Source organism: Protobothrops mucrosquamatus, unplaced genomic scaffold (assembly GCF_001527695.2).
Source record: "Protobothrops mucrosquamatus isolate PMUCROS unplaced genomic scaffold, P.Mucros_1.0 scaffold7, whole genome shotgun sequence".
Lineage (NCBI taxonomy): Eukaryota > Metazoa > Chordata > Lepidosauria > Squamata > Viperidae > Protobothrops > Protobothrops mucrosquamatus.
The window spans coordinates 2,868,110-2,888,245 of record NW_015386394.1 but is presented as its reverse complement, the minus strand read 5'-3'; the positions used below and the strand labels follow the sequence as shown (position 1 = coordinate 2,888,245).

General features: G+C 39.8%; 1 protein-coding gene across 2 annotated transcripts in view; it reads left to right on the top strand.

Moving 5' to 3' along the window:
• The first annotated feature begins 9,969 nt into the window (after positions 1–9,969).
• Positions 9,970–20,136, top strand: part of AP2A1 (adaptor related protein complex 2 subunit alpha 1) — a 33,730-nt gene continuing 23,563 nt past the window's right edge. Inside the window, exons 1-3 of one of the 2 annotated variants that reach the window (XM_029283010.1) lie at positions 9,970–10,097; positions 15,977–16,045; positions 19,943–20,085. In XM_029283010.1, the coding sequence (XP_029138843.1) occupies positions 10,031–10,097; positions 15,977–16,045; positions 19,943–20,085 (279 nt within the window). In that variant the 5' untranslated portion in view covers positions 9,970–10,030. The remainder of the gene's footprint in view (positions 10,098–15,976; positions 16,046–19,942; positions 20,086–20,136) is intronic. The other variant, XM_015810190.2, reaches the window with a different exon arrangement.

Sequence of the window (20,136 nt, the reverse complement as noted above, 5' to 3'; positions counted from 1 at the left end):
GGCCACAACTCAAAAGGACTTAAGCGAACTGGAGATTGGAGGAGAGACATGGCCGTCCAGCTTCAAGAAAAGGGAGCCTCTTTGCTCAAGAGAGACACATACGTGGCAGAAACTTCATCCAGTTCCTCCCGCAGCATCCTGAGTGCTTGACCTTGTTCCACTTGTGTCCTTTCCCGCTGGGGAAGCCCTCCCTCCAAGCGTACCCCAGCTGAGCCAATAGCCGCACCACCTGCTGCTGGGCCAGTTCCAACATCCATTTCCTAGAGTGCAGTATGATAGAAAAAGACCAGGTTGGAGGACATCTTGTTGATTCCTGAAAAATCCTCCCTCCCCTGCCATTCCTACCTCAGAGAAGTACTAAGAGATGAGAATTGGACCTCTGGAGTCTCTACAGATGGCTGACCTTGAGGATGTTGCCATCATGCTACCTATTAAGTACAAAGGTTGTTTGGAGACCCCACTTGCCAACCCATTTCAGGAACTCTCATGAGGTCTTACCAACGAAAGTCTTCTACTTGAACCTGTTGCCGCAAGTTATGCAGTTTCTCCTAAGCAAAGTAGGGGAAGTGACAGGGAAAGAATAAGATTAATTTGGGGGTATTCAGTATATTTATGTACTGTTCTCTTTTCCAATTAGCAATCTGATACAGAAAAACTCTACAGAGTTCAAATCCACAAAGAAAATAAAAGGGAGTACCAGAGGCAACAACCTAGCATCCTCAAGATGTAACAAACAACAATACTCTTAATTTCCAACCATATAACTAGGCTAGCTAGGAACTCCAATTGTAGTTTTCCAATACACCTGGAGAATGCCAACCTGAGAAAGGCTAAAATAAAAAGTTATCCTTGGTGGCAAGTGTGTGTGCGTGTGTGTGTATTGATTTAATTTCCCTTGGGGTCATGGGTCAAATAAGTCAACGAGGCAGCTGTGATCACTTGATTAAATCCTGTCTATTTTGTTATGTGCGTTGCAACAAGCTTAAAACTGGGCCAGGACTCCAATTATGTGATTCCAACTATCTTATTTAACAGGCTGCTCTTCAGTGCTCTGTTTCTTTATTTCCTTTCCTTCCTGCCGAATGGGCTGCTGGAACAATTGGTCACCTTGGCTTGGCTGCTGATGTGGCACACAACTGGGCTAAAGCAAGAGGAGGAACATATTGTTCATCTAAAAGACATCCTTCACCTCAAAGTGAACCTTTAGAAAATACAACTCAGCAAATCATCAGAAGAATGCGGTTTAGTGTTCCTTTCTTTGTGATGAAATCCAAACAATCCCCAACCTTTTGAATTTAATAAAAAGGNACAGTTCTGCCAAAACCCTGAAGATGGGTAAGATGGAGACTTTGCACCATCCTTTCCTCCTCCTCCTCCTCCTCCTCCTCCTCCTCCTCCTCCTCCTCTTCCCACCTTTTATTTAGAAATCTACAGAGGATAGCAACTAACTGAACATAGCTATGTTGACAGTCAATCATATAATACTCAAGATAACCCACTAAGAAATCACATGACCATAAATAACCATGATGGTTAATTAGATTTCTACTCCAACTTTGAATGAGAAACTCAAGCTGGCAAGTTTAGTTCTAACTCTTCTGGTTTCTTCTAGCGGTATCCCTTTCAGGGGACTGAAAGACCCCCAGGCCCTCCCTCGGTCAGCCCAGCCCCACCAAGAGATATGGTTGGAAGAAACCAACCATATGTGTGTCTACAGGTGTGGGTCTACAGTCTCTTCAGAGCCAGTCCAAAGTTAACTCCTCCATGATGCTGGTGAGAATGAGAAATTAAAAACAAAATCTCAGAAAACGTAAAAGATAATAAACCATTTCATATTGTTGCAAAAAAAAAAAACTTTGCCACAAGGAATCGAGCACGGTTGAGGGAGCTTATTTCTCTTCCACACAGTTTCCTTTTCTAAATTTTCCAACAATCATTTTGTGCATAAGTAAGCCTGAGAGTGTTTTAATGGTTGACCTTGGATCTGAATTATAATCTCCTTAATCCCTGGTAGACAATGGCTCTCTTTTGCTAAAAGCTTCATCATTTTTTTTAATTGGAAAGAGAATCCCTTGACAAAGATGAAAAAAGGGAAAGGCTTCAAAGAGAAATGGGTAAAAATGGGCATCTTCTGTCTTACCTCCAAGAGGGCTGAGTTTTCTTCTAGCATGCTGGTCTTAATTTTGGCATCCTCCACAGCTTTTGTCACCTTTTGGCAGCTTTCCTTCAAGAAATTTCAGGAGAGGGGAAGAAACTCAGGTGGCCAATCAAGGAAGCGAGCAAAAGGAATGAGCTCACATGGATTTGCATTCAATGTTGTGCATCTCCTTTTCTATAAAACTCTTTTCAAGAAATTGGGACATGGAGGAGGCTGAAAATTATCCCATTTCTCTTTTAAATAATAAATTTGATTATTTGAAACTCTAATAAAGGAATAGTTCGATATCCATTTTGTTACAGCATTGGAAAAAAACAGAGCACCTCAATAACTCTCTCCCACATCCAAATCTCCATACTCTGGGATTATTTTTTAAAAGGAAAATTATTTTAATATTTGAAATTGTCCCTGTCATTTCACTGTATATATAATAAAAGCAAAAATAAATCTTAAATTCTGCTTCAGCAATTCTAAAGCAAGCATTGCATCTCCTGCCTTGTGTGCTCTGAGCTATCTGGCAGATATACTGTTTTCCTTATACTGTTTTCTTCTAGAGAAAAAAATGTACTTGGCAAGGAGCTCTGCTTCAGCCATCTGGTTCTGCAAGTTTGGTTTTAACTGACTTACAATGGAGCAATGCCCTCTTACAAACAATATCAAATTATGATAAAACCTGCATAGGTTCAGGCTACCTGATGAATCACCTTGTCCTGCTAGGACAAGCCCATTCTACTCAAGATGGAAGAGAGGGCCTACTTCAGATCCCACCAGTCAAAGAACTCTTATCAGGATTAGAAAAAGAATCTTCTCTGCTGCAGTACGCAAGAACCAGCCCCTGCCGTGTTGGCCCCACCGCCTGGGTGCATGCTGGTGGAGGTGTCACTCTTTGTGAGGAATGAAGAAATGCACCATGCCTTGGTGCTTGCCCCGGTCCCACCCCCTTCTGCCAGAGACCCTCAGATCTGTCCACTCCTGCCCAGGCCCACAGGCACCCTTGATGCGAACAATGTAGAGCTGGCCATGCCCATCCAGTAGGCCGCACCCGCCCTGGCCACACACCCCCCGAGGGCAACCACAATGCTGATGCGGCCCTCAATGAAATTGAGTTTGACACCCCTGGTCTAGGGTAACATCTGTCCCCAGCCTCCTATCCTTTCATAAGAGCCTGAAGACTGGTTCTGCCGGTTGATCTTGGGACCAAATGGGGGGAATTCCATGCTGGAGGTGGCTGTTGAATTGACGGCAGATTCCCCCTACCCCTTGTCCTCTGCTCTCTACTCACCCATTTTTTTTTTGTTATATTGATGTATATTTTCCTTGTGCTCCTTTTTCATTGTTTATTGTGTGAGTTCTATTATTTACTTCTGTTCTATTTACATTCCTTTCATTTTCTTTTTTATTATTGTAAGCTGTGTAGAGTAGCCCCACAGCAGATAGACAGCAAATAAATTTAACAAATAAATAAATAAAATAATTATTGCATGTAGATGCAATAATTCTGAGACAATGCCTATAGGCTGTCAGAACCTGGATGGGGAGAATAGACTCAGACTGAACCCAGTCATGATGGTTTAGGTGTTAACTCAAAAGTCAAGGAATCTTCCTTGACCTACAGCTCCTGTTGGAAGATAGACCAGGAAGGTTTTTGCCTAGAGAAAAGAAGTGCCTACAAATTGGTTTGGAACAATTATGTTTGGTTTGTGGATAACTGTGTTATTACTGTATATGAATTATTGTATTTACATGTAATGTATTAATTAAGGACTTACTCCAATGGATCAAGCAGAGGAAAACCCAGAATGTGATCTCACAATGCTCCAGGTTGATTTCTGAAAGCTTGACAGATTTTACATAGAAAGCCGGATCATTCTGCCTAAACAAGCAGGTAGGAGCTTGACCAAATTTTGGAAAAGGGTCTAACACAGTGGTTCTCAACCTTTTTAATGCCGCGACCCCAACCGGTCGTAAGTCGAGGACTAAACTGGTCGTAAGTCGAGGACTACCCAACCGGTCGTACGTCGAGGACTTTCCCTGCCCGGGAGCGCCGCGCATGCGTGGTTCCGCCCCCTGCGCCGGCCGAGGCGTAGCTGGCAAGCGGCAGAGACGGAGCAGGCCGACCACCAGCTGGCCCAGCCCAAGGGAGGTAAGGCACCCGCTGGAAAAGGGGGAAAAAAATGGCGGACAGCCTTGCTTGGCGACCCCCGTGAAATGGTCGATCGACCCCAAATGGGGTCGCGACCCATAGATTGAGAACTGCTGGTCTAACAGGACTCTAGTTTTGTAAATGCAAGCCTGCGGCTTATGCACCGAAAGCTGAATTGCTCTCAAAACTTGCTCCCACACTGCTTGGACACCAGCAACCAGCTTTTCCAAGCAGAGCCCAAAGAGTAAAGCCAACCAAAAGAGGCAAAATTAAATCTGATTTCACAGGATGGACAGAATTTAGCTTCTCTTCCTTCAAATTGGCCAAGTGAGTCAGACTGAAGCATTCTTGCATTGGTAGCCTTGGGAAAGAGACTAATTCCACTCTATATCCATGCCTATAAAAACAGAAAGAGAATGGTGAACGTGGAAGTCTAAAACTTCAGGTCTAAAATAACCTACAGCTTCCAGATCTGCAGATTCCGAAGATGGCCCGTGGCCTTGGATGTCTTCTCCTTGAGGCTGGTGATAGAATCCTTGGCTAGTAAGAGATCACTATTACCCACTTCCTGCTGGGAGAGAGTGTAAGAGGGAGCTGATCAAGCAAATTACAATTACCACTTACTTCTGACTAATGCACATTTCCAGACATTTATTTCAGTTCCAATGCTTTTGAAATGGAAAGAGGGCAGCTGTCAGGCTTGCACAACCAGACCCACACATGTAGAGTTCAAACTAACTATTTTATTATTCTATGTCTATTTCACAGGAATTTCCCCAGACTGGCAGTTTTGCCTAGGAAAGACAAGGCTCCAAGCATGGGAGGTATGGTTACCTTGTTTACATAATGAGTCCAAGCTAATTCCCTGCTTGAACCCTCCTCTCAACTGGGACAGCTGCTCTTCAGCATTATTTGAAAAACATTCTCAATATCTTAGAGACCTAGAAGGGTTTTTTAAGGGACCCAAACAGTTCATTATTGATAGTTAGAATCTTTCAGTGATACAAGAGCCAGTAAAATTGAAATTAAGCTTGTATACTTTTATAGCTGGGGGATCAAGGCAAAGGGAACAAAGAAATATTTGGAGCAATATAAAAGGCCATGCTTAGGTGTAGAAAGTAAATGAAAAAAAAGGAATGGCACAAACACATAAGTATAGAAGGATGATTGTAAGAAAATCTTCAAGAAAAGCTCTTTTCAGGAAAAAAATATAAATACATTGTTAAGTTCAGGATTGGTGAAAACATGAAGTTAACAGCAAATGAAAAGAAAAGCAAATTAAACATCCAAATTGTTTATCCAAAGAAATGCTAACCCCAACATAAAGAAATAGGAATTATTTTCTAGAATGTTATAGGAAGCCCACAATTGAATTATTCTCTGGGATGTTATAGAAAGTCCTGTACTGCTAAAAATAACAGTATTATGATCCTCTGGTTCTTGAATCAATTGCAACCTCTGACCAGACATCCAAGACACCCTCTGGAAGTATTCCTGAATTTGCAGAAGCATCAGTAAAGAATTCTTTGTTTGGTTTAAACCTTGGTTGCTATATATTAATACCAGCCTAATTTTCCTCTGAATATGGAAGCTGGAAGAGAGAAAAGCAGATATAGACAAAACTAGAAGTTCCAGCAGGATTGACCTTTTCTGTTCATTAAGGAAAGATGAGAGACTTGGAAATAATATCTTTAAAGTCGAATGTGGACTGAAAAGATATATAGACTCAAAGCCCATCAAGAATACAAACCTTGGGGCGGGTGAGGGGGATTTGTAGAAGGAGTACCTGTTAGTTTTTTATAGCATTAAAAGGAGTTTTATGCACCTCAAAAACAAAAATTATGGCATAAAAGTAGCTCTAGCAACTTAATCAAGCTATTATTTAAAGTGCTATAGATACTTTCGGGGGGGGGGGAGGTGAGGGATTTTGTTTTATTTGTCTATTATTAAAACAATGCTTCAGGACTGGATACCTAATTGACAAAGCAGCAACAGGTATGGTATGTGCGACTGTGACTCATTGCCTCACGGGCTGTCTGGAAGAATCATCTTCATCTTCTGACCAAACTGGCTTGATGGGAAATAGAAGATCCCTTTTTTCGTCCCCTGCTCCCCGTGGCAGGCCCTCATCATCTGTGGATTCATTCTCCGTGGTGGAATCATCACGTTCCCCATCAGTTAGATTCAGGAGAGAAACATTAGTGCAAGCAGAAGAACGCTTCAAGTTCAGATTAGGGCTCTCACTGGTAAAATGGGGCTCAGCTCTGGACTGGGAAAAAGTACATTCATTATCCTTAGATATAGTACTGGAGTACGTACATAACATGCTAACATATTCTTTGGTAACCTAAAATTTTGGGATTACTGTATAGAAATCCTAGAAAATTATACTGTAAATTCTGAGAATTGAAGTCCAAAATGTTGGGGAGGCATCTGTTCTTATTTTTTTATTGCATCATTTATATCCTGCCCCCAACTTTAACCAAATTTTGGTGACTCACATAAAATCCTATTCCTCTCTCCAATAAATTCCAATAGCAGAACAGGGAGCAGACTATTCCAGGAGATAGAGCAACAATAAAACATGCTCCCATTCCCCTACCTGAAGTGGGAGAGAATCCAAAGAAGTCCAAAGAAATAATACAGCAGCTATTTGAAGAAGGCCAGTCATAAAGTAGCATAGTCCAAATCATGAAAGGCTTTTAGCCTTCAGCATTTTATACAAGGAAATTTGTTCACTAATGCAGAAAACACAGCATAATGCTGCCCTGCTGAAGCGGATCTCAGCTCACAGCCTGTGAACACCAACTACAGTTTTTAGGTCATCTTCAAAGGTAATGAGAATAAGAGTGACTATTGCCAATGTCCTCCACTCCCAAGGAACACAGTGGAAACACTAGGTAGCACTTGGGAAAGGCTTTCCTGGTAATAAAATCTACCTGCTACTCATACAGAATGATCCCTATTTTTATCCTAACTCTGTCAAGGAATGTGAACCTCTCTAAAGCCAACACTAGGGCACAAAATAAGACCAATTGTTTCTGAACAACCAATCACATCTTCATGCTATGATTCCGTTTAACCTAGTTTCTTGCATCCCATTCACTCTCACTTTTCACACACTGCCTGAGGATCTCTTCTGCATTTCCTGCTCTGTTAAGCTATAAAGTTTGGAATTATTATATACAGTACATATTGTTGAACTCTCACTCTAAACTAACAAATGACCTTTCCCAGTGGTTTCATTTAAATAATAAATAGCAGAGGGGGAAAAATAAAGTCCTGGGGCACTGTATGTTCACATACCCCAAAATCTCACTTTTCTTCTCTTGATATTACCAAATATAACCAACCACTCACTTATGAAAGAATGGAACCACTGCAGAATAGCACCACTAGCCACTCATCCACACCCACACCCATCTCTTAAATAGTCCAGAAAAGTATCATGATCAATGATACAGAACATTACTGAGAAGTCTAATTGAACAAGGACATGGCCCATCTAAATTCATCCCACAAGAGCAGCTGAAACAGTTTCTGTACCACACCCAGATCTGAGAAAAGTGGAATGAAAGAGATCCAATTATCCACTTTATCCAATATTTTCTGCAACTGATACCCCATTATTTTCTTCATAATCTTCCTGGGGGAAAAAGAAGTCTGGAAACGTGGCAGAAGTTATCCAATACAAGCAGCTCATGAGCCACCTTCTTCAGGAGATGGAGGATACCACTTCCTCCCTTAAGGTAGCATTAACTCCCTCTCAAATATAACTGCAGATACATGCATACAGAGGAACTAGTGGAGCATGAATTCAAACTTGTAGGTAGGGCAGGGATCTTCCAGCTGCTATCATGACCTCACAAGAGTTTCCACCGGGCTCCATATATGCCAATTTGAACTCCCAAAGAAAAGGCAATGTTGAAAAAAAGATCAGGGTCCAGTCCAATCCGAGAATAAACAAAATGGAGACTGCTTTAGAAAGAAAGTTCTTGTTTTGTTGCCAGAAATTTCAGTGACAGCAGCATGTTTCTGGAGTGGCTGACAAAATGGAGCTGGGAGTGGTGGATTTTTATACCTCCTTTGGATTTTCTGTTTGGAGTTGTTCCTATGCAATGAACTTTGACCTGAGGATCAGTGTGCCCTTTTGGTATTCTAATGGTGGTGGGTTAATCCTATTATATCCTAAAGGCCATGTCTTTAGATTTTGGGTGGGGGATGTAGATTTTAGGGATCTTTGCAATCCCATCAGCTCCAAGGCTCCTGGCCCCAGTCTTTCTGAATGAATCACCAAATCTGCATTTCTAAAAGCTGGTTTTGCTTGGGGCAGAGAGACTTGGAGGGTGATTTCTGCCTAAGATATTCTATTATTCCTTTGGGGAAATATAATATTCTGTCTTTTTTAATATCCCCCAAATATTTCCTTCTCTAGGAGGGGGGTGTTGAATGATATGAATGCAATAAATATATTCATTGGCTAATTTCCACATAACACTAAATCATAATTTCTTTTATCTTAGTAAATGAAAATCTGCCTATACCTTAGCATAATATACAGACCATGCCATCATATGTCAAACAAAGCTTTAACATTTCATCTTAGCGTTATGCGTTAATCAAACTGTTTCAGTTTTCGAAGCTGTATTCAGGTAAGTTAAAGGCTCTATGTAGCAAATAAGCTAAGCCAAAGATTTACACGTGCCACCGTAAAGCAATGCTCGTGCCTTCAGTTTTCGTAGTTCCTAAACTCATACTCACATGGAAAGGAGAGAAAAATGATTTAATAAAAGTATTATTGGGAAAACATTTCTCCAATAGGAAAAAAAACTAAATGAATGGGAAAGAAAAGGAAGTAGAAATGCTGGAGAATATTGTGGCCCACCCTAAAAAAACGGAATATACTTGTGGTTTTAGTCCTAATGAAATAAGAGTTACAATGGTTCTTTCCTTAAGTAAATTCTGCCCTTAAAGGGGAAAGAAAAATCTTCTGAGGAACTGGAAGACAGAAATCGCCCTCTATTACCGGCCGCCCTTGCTCGTGGTGCCTTCTACTCTCAAAGCCAATTGGCTGGAATTTGATGACGGCCCCTGTCGCTCTTTCCCAGGAAAGGCAGCTCGGTTTCCAAGCCTCTTCTCCACGGCCTTTCTTTTGCCGCCGTTCCGCCGTCAGCCTTGTCAGCCAATGAGCCGCGGAAGGGCTTGGAGGACGTGGATTTCTTGCCCAATAACAGCTTCCAAGAACGGTTCCCCGCCCAGCACCGAGCGGAGGTTCAGCTTGCTGATTTCGCAAGAAGCATCGCTCGGGTCGAGGAGGAAATGGGCGGGGCGGCCTTTGAATGACATTTCTTAAAATCTATCAGGATATTCAAACCGAGGGGGCACAGGGGGAGGCAGGCTTAGGCGGGCTTCTTGTGAACCTATCCCCAGTGGAAAATGCAGAGCTGTAGAGGGGACTTATTTGACATTAAGATTCACCAGATCCAATAGGGAGAAGAGCAGGCGGGATTTAAACCTATTGACCAATCCTTTAGAAGGCTGACTTATTTCTGTCAATAGAAAGCACCGCAGGTTTGAAAAGCGGCACCTCTGCCCAATAGGAAGTGAAAACGTTTCGTGACGGACGGAACGAGGGACCAATCGGATATGCTTGGGTCGGTTCGGTGCAGCTGGGCCAGGTTCGGGCGCGGAACGGAGCATCGCCGTGGTCCCGATCCTCTATCGTCACCATGCCGGCCGTTTCCAAGGGAGACGGGATGCGGGGCCTGGCCGTATTTATCTCCGACATCCGAAACTGTAAGTGATTGCACCTATGGGGAAGACTGGCAGGCAGAGAAGGATCCTTCAGAACCGAGATAATCTTGTATGCGCACGGGGGAGGGGGGGAATTGGACCTTGGGGAAAATTCGGGCAGGTTCCTCAACGGGAGGGTGGAAACGGCCCGTGATTGTGCTCGGCGGCGGAAGAGTAAGTGTGGTGATGGGTTTAGTGGGGGAGCTAGTCGACTGAAGGCAAAAGACGAACCTCGGGGAGAGACTTTTGCAGCCCGATTGTCTGCTCAGCGGGGCTTCGGAAAAGAGAAAGCAGGTAGGCTGTGGGGAGGCGACCTAATGTCAGGGTAAGGACGAGGCTGCCAGTCAACAGACATGCCCGCCGTTTGGATAGGTAGAGGTCTGTCAGTAATTGGGAGAGGATACAAGTTGAGTAAAGATGGCACAGTCAGTAAGGATACTGGTTAATTGAAGCATCCCCATATGAACATGGAGATAATTCAACCTGAGATTTGTGTCTGCTATGGCTATTTTGTGTAATCCGGAAATTTTTATTATTTAACTAAAGAGGGTGGTGGGGAGTGAAGCAGAAAAGTTGTTTAGAGAGGTGGAAATTGAGGATCATGACCATTATAGGGAAACCGGAGTGGATGGAGAATAAGAAAAGGGTCCTGAGGTTTGCTTAGGAGTAACGTTCCATCTATCCTATTTCCTGCTGCCTCCATATATATAAATATATCCAAAGATATTGCTTGGAAGTAGACAGCTATCACATGACAGATGGATAAATACAGTATGATTGCTAACTGCCATAGACTGGGCATATAAATTTGGGGAAAAATTGTATGTATTTGGGAGTCTCTGTGTGAAGTCTTAAAAAAGAGCTCTTGGACCTTTGCAGAAGGCCTTAAAGGTAGGTTTACTATATTTGATACAAAACTCCTTGAAATTACTTATCTGCACAGTATTTCTCATTGCTAGCAATCTGGATTTTTGCAGTCTAAGTATAAACTTTATTGCAGAGATGTTACTGCAAAATAAGAGATTGCTGGTCAGAATCTGCATAAGAGTAAGAAAGATTGAGGAATTCACATTGTTCTATGGAAAACAAATTAAATTGGGGAAGGTTTCTAATCACTATAAATTGTTAGCTTTTCTATGGCATTCATGTCCCATTAATATGTTTGAAACTGGAGAAGTTCTAGTTGTCATTTAAGTCAAATGGGTGAGCCTGATGGAGTGAGGTTAAAGCATATATTTCTAGCTTTCCTTCAGTAATGCTGAAAAAAATATCCAAGTATTGGCTTTGATAGCATATATTCAGGTCCTATTTTTCAGAAGTGCTTCTTTAGTCATGAAAAAAGCTCTAATGATCAGGAGACCCAAGGGTGTTATAGTATATTTTAAACGCAGAGAGTTTAAGTCAGATCTAGATTTTTCTATTTAGACCATTTGTATGGTTATTTCATTGTGGCTGAATACTAATATTACATTTGTTTGAGTCAATCTTTTTTCCCCTAGTTCCTTCTTAGGAATTCTAATCATTGTTCCCACCCTTCCTTTTTTTCAGCGATGTTAGTTTTGCAAGAGTACTACATGCAAGTAAAGCTAAGTAGCAGTTGCTAGAGTAGTTTTCTGTGGAGCGGAATCAACAGAGCTCACACAATCTTTTTTAGGTTCTGGCTGGCTAGTTTTCCTTTAAACCAGGGGTGTCAAACGTGCAACGTCACGTGACGTGTTGCGATGTATTATGACTTTTTTTGCCATTGCCAGCAATGGGGTGGGCGCGGTTTCAGCATGATGCATCCGGCCCATGGGCCGGTAATTTGACACCCCTGCTTTAAATCATCCCTGCAGTTCAATGAAAAAGTCTAGATGTAAGCATGATAACTCCACTATTCTGGAGAACATTAACAGATGATTTGATTAGGTAGTTGTAATTATGTTGCAACAACTTCTGTATACTGAAGTCATTCTGTAGCTAAAGTCCAAGTGAATTGGCCTAGCACCAGCAGATCATATAAGCCAATTTGCTTTGAGGGAAGCTTTCCATGTCTGGGATTTTTGGCCTTAGTGCCAACTAGCCTTAACATCTCCGAAAATATTACCAAAAGACACTATAACTCCATTGTGGTGGTAATGCACATTCTTTACATTTGAAAGTTTCAGCTAAAGTAGGATTAGGCATTCTTGTGGTCTCCAGATTTCAGGTGATATCTCCCATTACTCCCAGCCAGGAATTATGGGAATTGGGAAGGGATTGTGACACACTTCCAGAAAGGTAGTGTCCTAAACCTAAAACAGCCAAAGTTTGTTTGGAAAGGAAGGTTCTGTAGCTTTAACAGCTGTGGGGAAGATGATATTTTGTTAGATGCAGCTTGTCATGTATAGACTGCTGCTGCCAACATTTCTTTGTAAAAGCAGCAATTAAAAATGAAGAAACCATGTCCTTCTTGTCCAATGCCCATCCCAAGTTTCAGAAAATACTCTGTTTATAAAGATATTTATAAATGAATAATTTCTGATTTTTTTTTCTATTGTAAGAGTAGCAGATGTAATCAGTAGAAGTCAGGCATATATTTTTCAAGGCCTCGGGGTCCACATTTTAGGATGATAAGGGAGATCTTTGAGTCACTAAACTAGCAGAAATGGGTGCTGGAATTTGTGAGAGTAGAGAGAAATTTCAACAGAGAACAGATCAGATTGATTTAGACTTTATATAGCAGCAGTAAATGAAGCAATAAGAACCCAGGGAAACATTGAAGAATATGTGGGAAGAGCTATGCTTGAGCTCAAAAAGCTAGAGAGAAGGCTGCATCTTAATTTTACTTAACACATTTTTTTGGATAGAGGGAGATGCAAGAGGCCTTCTAAAAAATTGCATGAGATCTGATGGCAACATAACTAAGAAATTTCAAACTAGGCTTAGAACTTTCTGATGTGCAAGAAACCATAGTTATGGTGAAACTGAGGCCCTTGAAAGCTTCTGTGAAATTCCTGTTGGAAGAGCAGGATGTGATAAATACAAAAAACACATTTTACAGATCTGATGACCACTAATTCCTGTGGCATGGATTTCTTTAGATATGCATTCATACGTTCTTTGATCTTCTTGTAAAGTGGAATCTAGATATTATTGAATTCTAACTCAGGTAAGTGTGACTATAAGCCAATAGACAAGGATTATGGGAGTTGTAATCTAACATGGTCTAGAAAAGGAATTTCCCCACTTCTGAATATAGTTGCAGCTACCCAGAGAGATGAACAAAGAGCTCTTACATTGCCTGTTCTTAAGGAACTGCAATTCTTAAGCAAAGAAAAGTTGGCAGGCCTCAGATTCCCTCAACAGAGTGCTATTGGGACAAAAGGAGAGACCCCTATGAGTCTTCCTTCCTTCCATCAAGGAAGGAAGGAAGGAAGGAAGGAAGGAAGGAAGGAAGGAAGGAAGGAAGGAAGGAAGGAAGGAAGGAAGGAAGGAGTGTGAGGAAACATAGCTTTCTCTTTTTAGAGGCCGATTTCCCTGTCCCAAGATAGAGAATAGAAGTAGTAGTGTTTGGATCATTTGCTTTTGGCAGGTTGAAGAAGGAAGCATGTGTTTTGGATTCTAATGTCTTCTTTGGTCATCTTCCTTTTATCTTTGGAATATGCATGCCAGGATATAAACATAAAGAAATATGATGGCCTTGAGAGGATCGCTTCCATGGTATGATGTAAATAATAGCACCTACCTTGTGGTAACTCCAGTTGCATTGTCAGTTAACTTGAAACTCAAGATGAGGGCTTGATGAACTAATATGGGAAAAAACTGCAGGCTAATACATGCGTGCATCTCATTATTCTTGTTCTTTGTATGAGAGGCTAATTTATTAAATTATGGTTTAAAGTTTATTTCTCGTTTGAATTGCCATTTTAGGACATGATTCTATGATTGGATAGATGTGTATTTTTTTTTGCTTTCACTGAGAGAGGAATGGATGTGTTAAATATACTAGTATGTTATTTCACACTTAAAGGCAGATGGATCTACTTTAATTATTTTTGTTTCTTAAATTATTATTTTTCTCTTCTGAAGAAATCTCAAATCAAGTAATATTCCCTCCCATTTGGATCCTTCACTTATTTTAGGCACAGCTTTTCCCACTATTAAACGGATCATGCTGTACCTGTTGGTTGCATGGTGTTTAAATAAGGGAACCTAATAGAAGAAATGGAAGGGAAGACACGGCAATCCTAATTCAGTAGAAAAGATATTGCTAAACTATTTAAAGCAAAGGGCTCAAAGCTTTACTTCCATTGTAGAATTTAGCAATTTAATTTTCTTCTACATTCATTTAAAGAAAATCCAAAGGACATTATGTTCTATTATTGATGAATAGAATTGTTACCAGTCTCTACTGGCACCTGGGTTTATTAAAATTGTACTTTTTAACTTAAAATAGGAATACAGATGTGGCCTCCTACAGTCAATTTCTCCAACTTTCTTTCTCTTCCTCCAAAGACATCTTTCTTATTACTTAATGGTTTAAATCCTGGACAAGGAATCACTTTTTTTCCCATGTCCCACAGCCAATATGCCTCATGTACAAAGCAGCTCCATCCTAGGAGCATTTATGCATACAATCTATTTATTTCAGCCCTCATCCTGCTGAGCTAACTTAATTGTGGACCACTTTCTGACTGTTAGGGCAAATGTTCCCATAGCCTCCCGGGAGCATTTATTCTCAGGTTTGCTTGATGTAGATCTGTTTTCTCTCTTTTGTGTAGCAATGTTGCAATGGTTTTTGCAACCATCCAAGAATGGGTGCACTATCCATTGCTCTGTTGGACTGATGTCTGGGGCTTATGACCTCAGAAAATACCAAGGGACTCTAAGATGTAGAAGATCCACAACTAGAAAAAAATGATTTTAATTGAAAAATGCCCCCATGGGATGTGTACACACTAAGACTTTTCTCTGAATGTTATTTATTTATTATGCTTTTGTGCCTCCCTAATATAATTTTGTTACAACAGCTTAACACACTCTAAAAGTTATTATGAAAACAATTGAAGAAAAGTATACAACATAAAAACAAAACAGTATGGATAGCAGATAAAGATTGGTTAAAAAAATGTCACAGCATAATATTTCAGATATGAATATAGTCATGAATCACATGTATGAAAAAGAATTAAAACATCTTTGGCCCAGAAGGATAGTAGGTACCAGGCCTGATTTACTTGGTAGGCATCCATAGCCTGGGACAAATACTGGGATTCACTAGAATCACTGCAGTGGGCATCTACTAATTGCAGACCAGCATGTCCCTGGAGTAGGGCTTTTGAGGATGATCTTACTAGATGAGTAGGAATATATGGAAAGAGATTTATTTGTACACTGTCATAAACATCTATAAATGTTTGCAAGAATAGACACCAACACCCTAAATTGGTACCAGAAACAAATTATACCATTCCTTCCACCTAAATATCTTTTTATTAGCTATTGCCCAACAGTGGCTTGAGAAGAATGTATTTTGATTGAAGAAAAACAGTACAATAATGCAGACTGCCTCCTCCTGCTCTGATCAAAAATCTGAGTCCCCTGATTGACCTGTAGCTCCTGGTTTTAGTATATGGCAGCCATCTCTGAGAGGGTACTTCCAGATACATGGGAAGTGCATGTGGCTACAAATTCTGGAATTATAGACCAATTCTTTTAAAGGGGAATAGGCTGGGGAAGTTTTTGCTTTTTCATTTATTCAAGAAGCATATATGGCAGTTTGTCATCAATTGTTGGCATTTATTTTTCTTCTTCATATTTATTTTCATTGTCTCATGCAATGAGCATTATGCAGACACACAGATGATTGTGTATGAAGGTTGGGTATTGTCCATGTTTCATTCCTTGCTTCTCATTTATAGGTAAGAGTAAAGAGGCTGAAATTAAACGAATTAACAAGGAGTTGGCCAATATCCGATCCAAATTTAAGGGTGAGTTCTTGCACTGTATTTTTTCTCCTTCTCCCTTTCCCCCCCCCCTTTTTACTTTTTTGCAATATAATCCAGCTTTTTCTCACCACAAATTCCTGCAGCAGCTCTATCAGTGACTCAGTCCAGCTTATTCACTGTCTCTTGTTTTTGTTCTCTCACTCCCTTGACAACCAGGCTCCTCTCTAGCACTTTTCAGGCTGGTTTAAGCACTATCATCTATCTTGTATTATACATGTCACTGATGCTTCGTAGAAAGCAACTGTACGTAGCAGGTCTGTGGGCAGCAGATGAAGAATGGCCCTGAACTCAGGGTTGAAATGCTGAAAAGCTAACCTGTTCCAGCTGGAACAACTAAGTAAAGTAGAAAATATCTGATTTTAGATAGTATTGACTGTAACAAACCACAATGATGTCAAAATGGTGAGATGCATTTAATAACATCATCTTGCACATGCTATAATTACTGGTGTCATATATTTGACAAAAGTAGTTTGTGCATTTTGTGTAATGACATCATTACATATGTGCCATCATTTGCTCTTCCTGTGGATGCCTGTAATTCTAAGCTCTCAAATTGAACTAGGAGTTTCCTGTCTTTTCTCAGTCTAGGAGTTGCTTGCGTTAATACTCTACATACCGGTAGCACTATAAAGTAAATTCCCATCTAATGAAACTCAAGAGGTATTTCTCCCAGAAGCCATTTCCATTTAGCCAATTAGATGCAACTCTGTCCCTCGTTGATCTCAATATTAACTCAATTTCCATAGATCTGGGATTTTTGCAGCACAATTCATATTGTTCTGGAGAGGAAATCCTCTTCCATCTCCTCCTTCATCATTCCATATAAAATAAGGCACAAGTGCTTCAGCGTGGATTAACAGGATTTAACAAGTGTCATTTTGTTGTTATCTCTTATCTTAAGGTCAAGATATTAAAGCACGGAACTGGCTTCTTAGAATGCACACTTCAGCTGCTCATGCCAAAGGGGTAGCTAAAAGGGGGAATAAGAGCTCCAAAGGAGACAGGAGCAGCAAGTTCAATTACTTCAGGCAAAACCTTCTTATCCAAAGTAGACAGCTCTGCTCTTAAAAACTAGCCCAACACAAAGAGAGTGAATTGACTTGACATACATACATACATACATACATACATACATACATACATATGCTAATTCAGTCTTCAGATTTCCAAATAACACAATGTCTTTATCCCTCTGTATTTGAATCTATTTCAGGGGTTTGGATCCAAACATCCGTCTCCATAGATGTTCAAAAATCAAGAGATTCCTGGTTTATGTAGTCCCTCTCTGCAAATCTTATTCTTCTTCCAAACTGATCATAACCATGTTACCGTTATTCTCTTTAAAAAATTCTTTAATAACATATATGAAACAGTTATACCTATTTCTAGCGACATTACCTAGAATTTATAAAGGCATTCCAAAGTATGTTGGAAATATGAACAACATGAAGGGACATTCTGTCGTGGTTGGTAGGCATATACTATAAAAAGCTAAAAGTTTTGGATTCAAATACACATGTTGATACATAGAATTTTAAAGATTAATATTCAATAGAAGACAGAACTTTGATTTTAGGACCAATGGATGCATACTTAAAAAACTTCCAGAAAGTCTATTTCAATATATAATTATTGCTGCCAGATTATTATATACATAAATATGGAAAGATTGAACATTTCCCACTGTGGAAGACCAGATGGGAAAATTCACAAAACTTGCTGAGATAACTAAACTAACTTTTTAATTAGAGAAAGATTATTACTATATTGACATTCATCAATTACTGGAAATCCCTTATCAACTTTTTCTTTAAAAAAGAAAGTGATTTTATGGCTTTTGTGGTTGATGATTAGAAAGAACAAGTTATAGAAAGAAGGGAATTATAATGTAATCCTAGAGAAAGAGGTTTGATTAAAATTATATAAATAATTGCCAAGTGTAAAATCAGAAACCACTTCTTTATATTTTTCATGTTTCTCTTCTTTTATTTTTATTTTTTCTATTTCTTTTTTTAGTCTCTGCTTTTCCTTTTTTGTTTTCCCATATTTACTGTAGTTTTTTTCTTTGACTCTATTTTATTTTAGTAAGCATTATTAAAAAAAGAAAAGTAATAGTGAATAAAAGGGTGCAAAGAAATAGAAAGGAAAAAGTTATAAAGATGTTCGGATCTTGTTAGCAATTACTTCAGGTGTGGAAAGACAAGAATGACACGGGTAAAAGATCAAAACAGTTTTTTATTGTATGCTTGCCCTTAGACAAAATCTTGCCAAGCTAAAGCATTGTTAAATGCCAAGAAGAAAATAGGGGGATCCTCCGTTGTTTCCTATGTAGCATCGATTCAAGTCTAATATTTCCCTTTACTCTCTCCTCTGTTAATTCAGTACCAGATTTTACCACAGTCACAGTCACACATACATTTATATTTTACCCTCTCTCCAAGGTTATAACATAATCTCCTTATTTCCATAATCTATCCCTTCCAAATCATCAAACACATAAATTATGTTCATTTTTTCTTCTTTCAGCAAAAACTCTATGAGCGGTTTCCAGTCACTAATAAATGTAGTTATTATCCTTTCTCTTATCAGACAAGTTACTTTTGCCATCAGTGCTAATTCTGTCATCTTCACCAGCCATTCCTCCATTATGGGTATAATTCACTTATGTGTCTTTAAATTCAAAATTTTCTGCCTTTTTTACAAGTCCATCAGGCAGGATAAATTGACCCTTCATATTTTCCATACTTCCATATGAAGAACTTTCATACATTCTGGATAATTTTTCTGGATTGGTGAAATAATGGGACATCATAAAAATTACCTTTTAAATTATAACATAATATAAATCTCAATCCTTTCAGTCACATATTTTCCTATTGTTTCATCAGTATATTATGCCCAAAGTTCTTAACCCATTTGCATCTAAATCATTTCCAAGAAAGAACACCTGGTTGTGATTTCTCTTGGTCGCCTTTGATCCCCAATGCTTCCACTTTCAAATGTTTTGAATGCCAACCTTTCCTTTACGCTCATAAAAACATTTAGGACAACTGTCAAAATTGCAGGAAAAAAAAACTACTATTAGACAATCATAATGGAACAAAAGAATGATTTCTTGCCCCAAAGTTCAAGTTATACTACATTCATTTTTTTTACTGTAAATCTTTCAATCATTGTTGGGGGTTGAGAGTGTGAAGGATCCAGCTGCTGCCCAAAATCGATCTGCAGATTGCATCAGAAGTGTGTTTTATAATATTCCTGCAAATAGTTTTATTTTCTCATTGATGTGTACCCATATGAATGCATTCACTGATGTCTACAGATAGAAGCAAGCACATTTTTTTCCATCGGAATGTAAGTGAATGGAGAAAAGGAGAACTCTGTGCTCTTCTCTGCTTCATTGATCAGAGTAGCTAAGAATTGACAGGAAGTGTTCATCAAGGCCTTTGCTGTTTCCCCAATATGACTTCTATAGTAAACAGAACTTCTAAACCCATTGGTGGCTTCATTTATGCCGTTAGGGTATCTGATGAACTAGAACTTTCAGTCTTGGCATCCCAACCTAAAGGCAGACAATCAGAATAAAATATTATGTGGCTTATACTAGCCTCCTCCGAATTGGGTCTCTAGAAGAGTAATAGAGAAAAGTAATCTATCAGGAATTTTGGCCACATAAAAAGGAAAACAAGATATTTCCTGTGAACTTGACTCCTGCTGAAAAAGTGGCTTTCTGCGTGCTTGTAATAGAAGGTCAAGGTACTGTTGTAGCTGTCCTTTCCCCCTCCCTGGTAGCTGCCTTGCAGATGCCCCTCTCCTTTCAGCAGGGCAAGTGATCTTCTCCTGCCCCACTTCCCACCTGTCACTCTCCCCTCTCAGGAGATAAAGCCTTGGATGGTTACAGCAAGAAGAAATATGTCTGCAAGCTGCTTTTCATCTTCCTGTTGGGCCATGACATCGACTTTGGGCACATGGAGGCCGTCAACTTGCTCAGCTCCAACAAATATACAGAAAAACAGATTGTGAGTAAGGCCAATGGTAATGGGATCTTTAAAAACAATCCTGAATTTTAC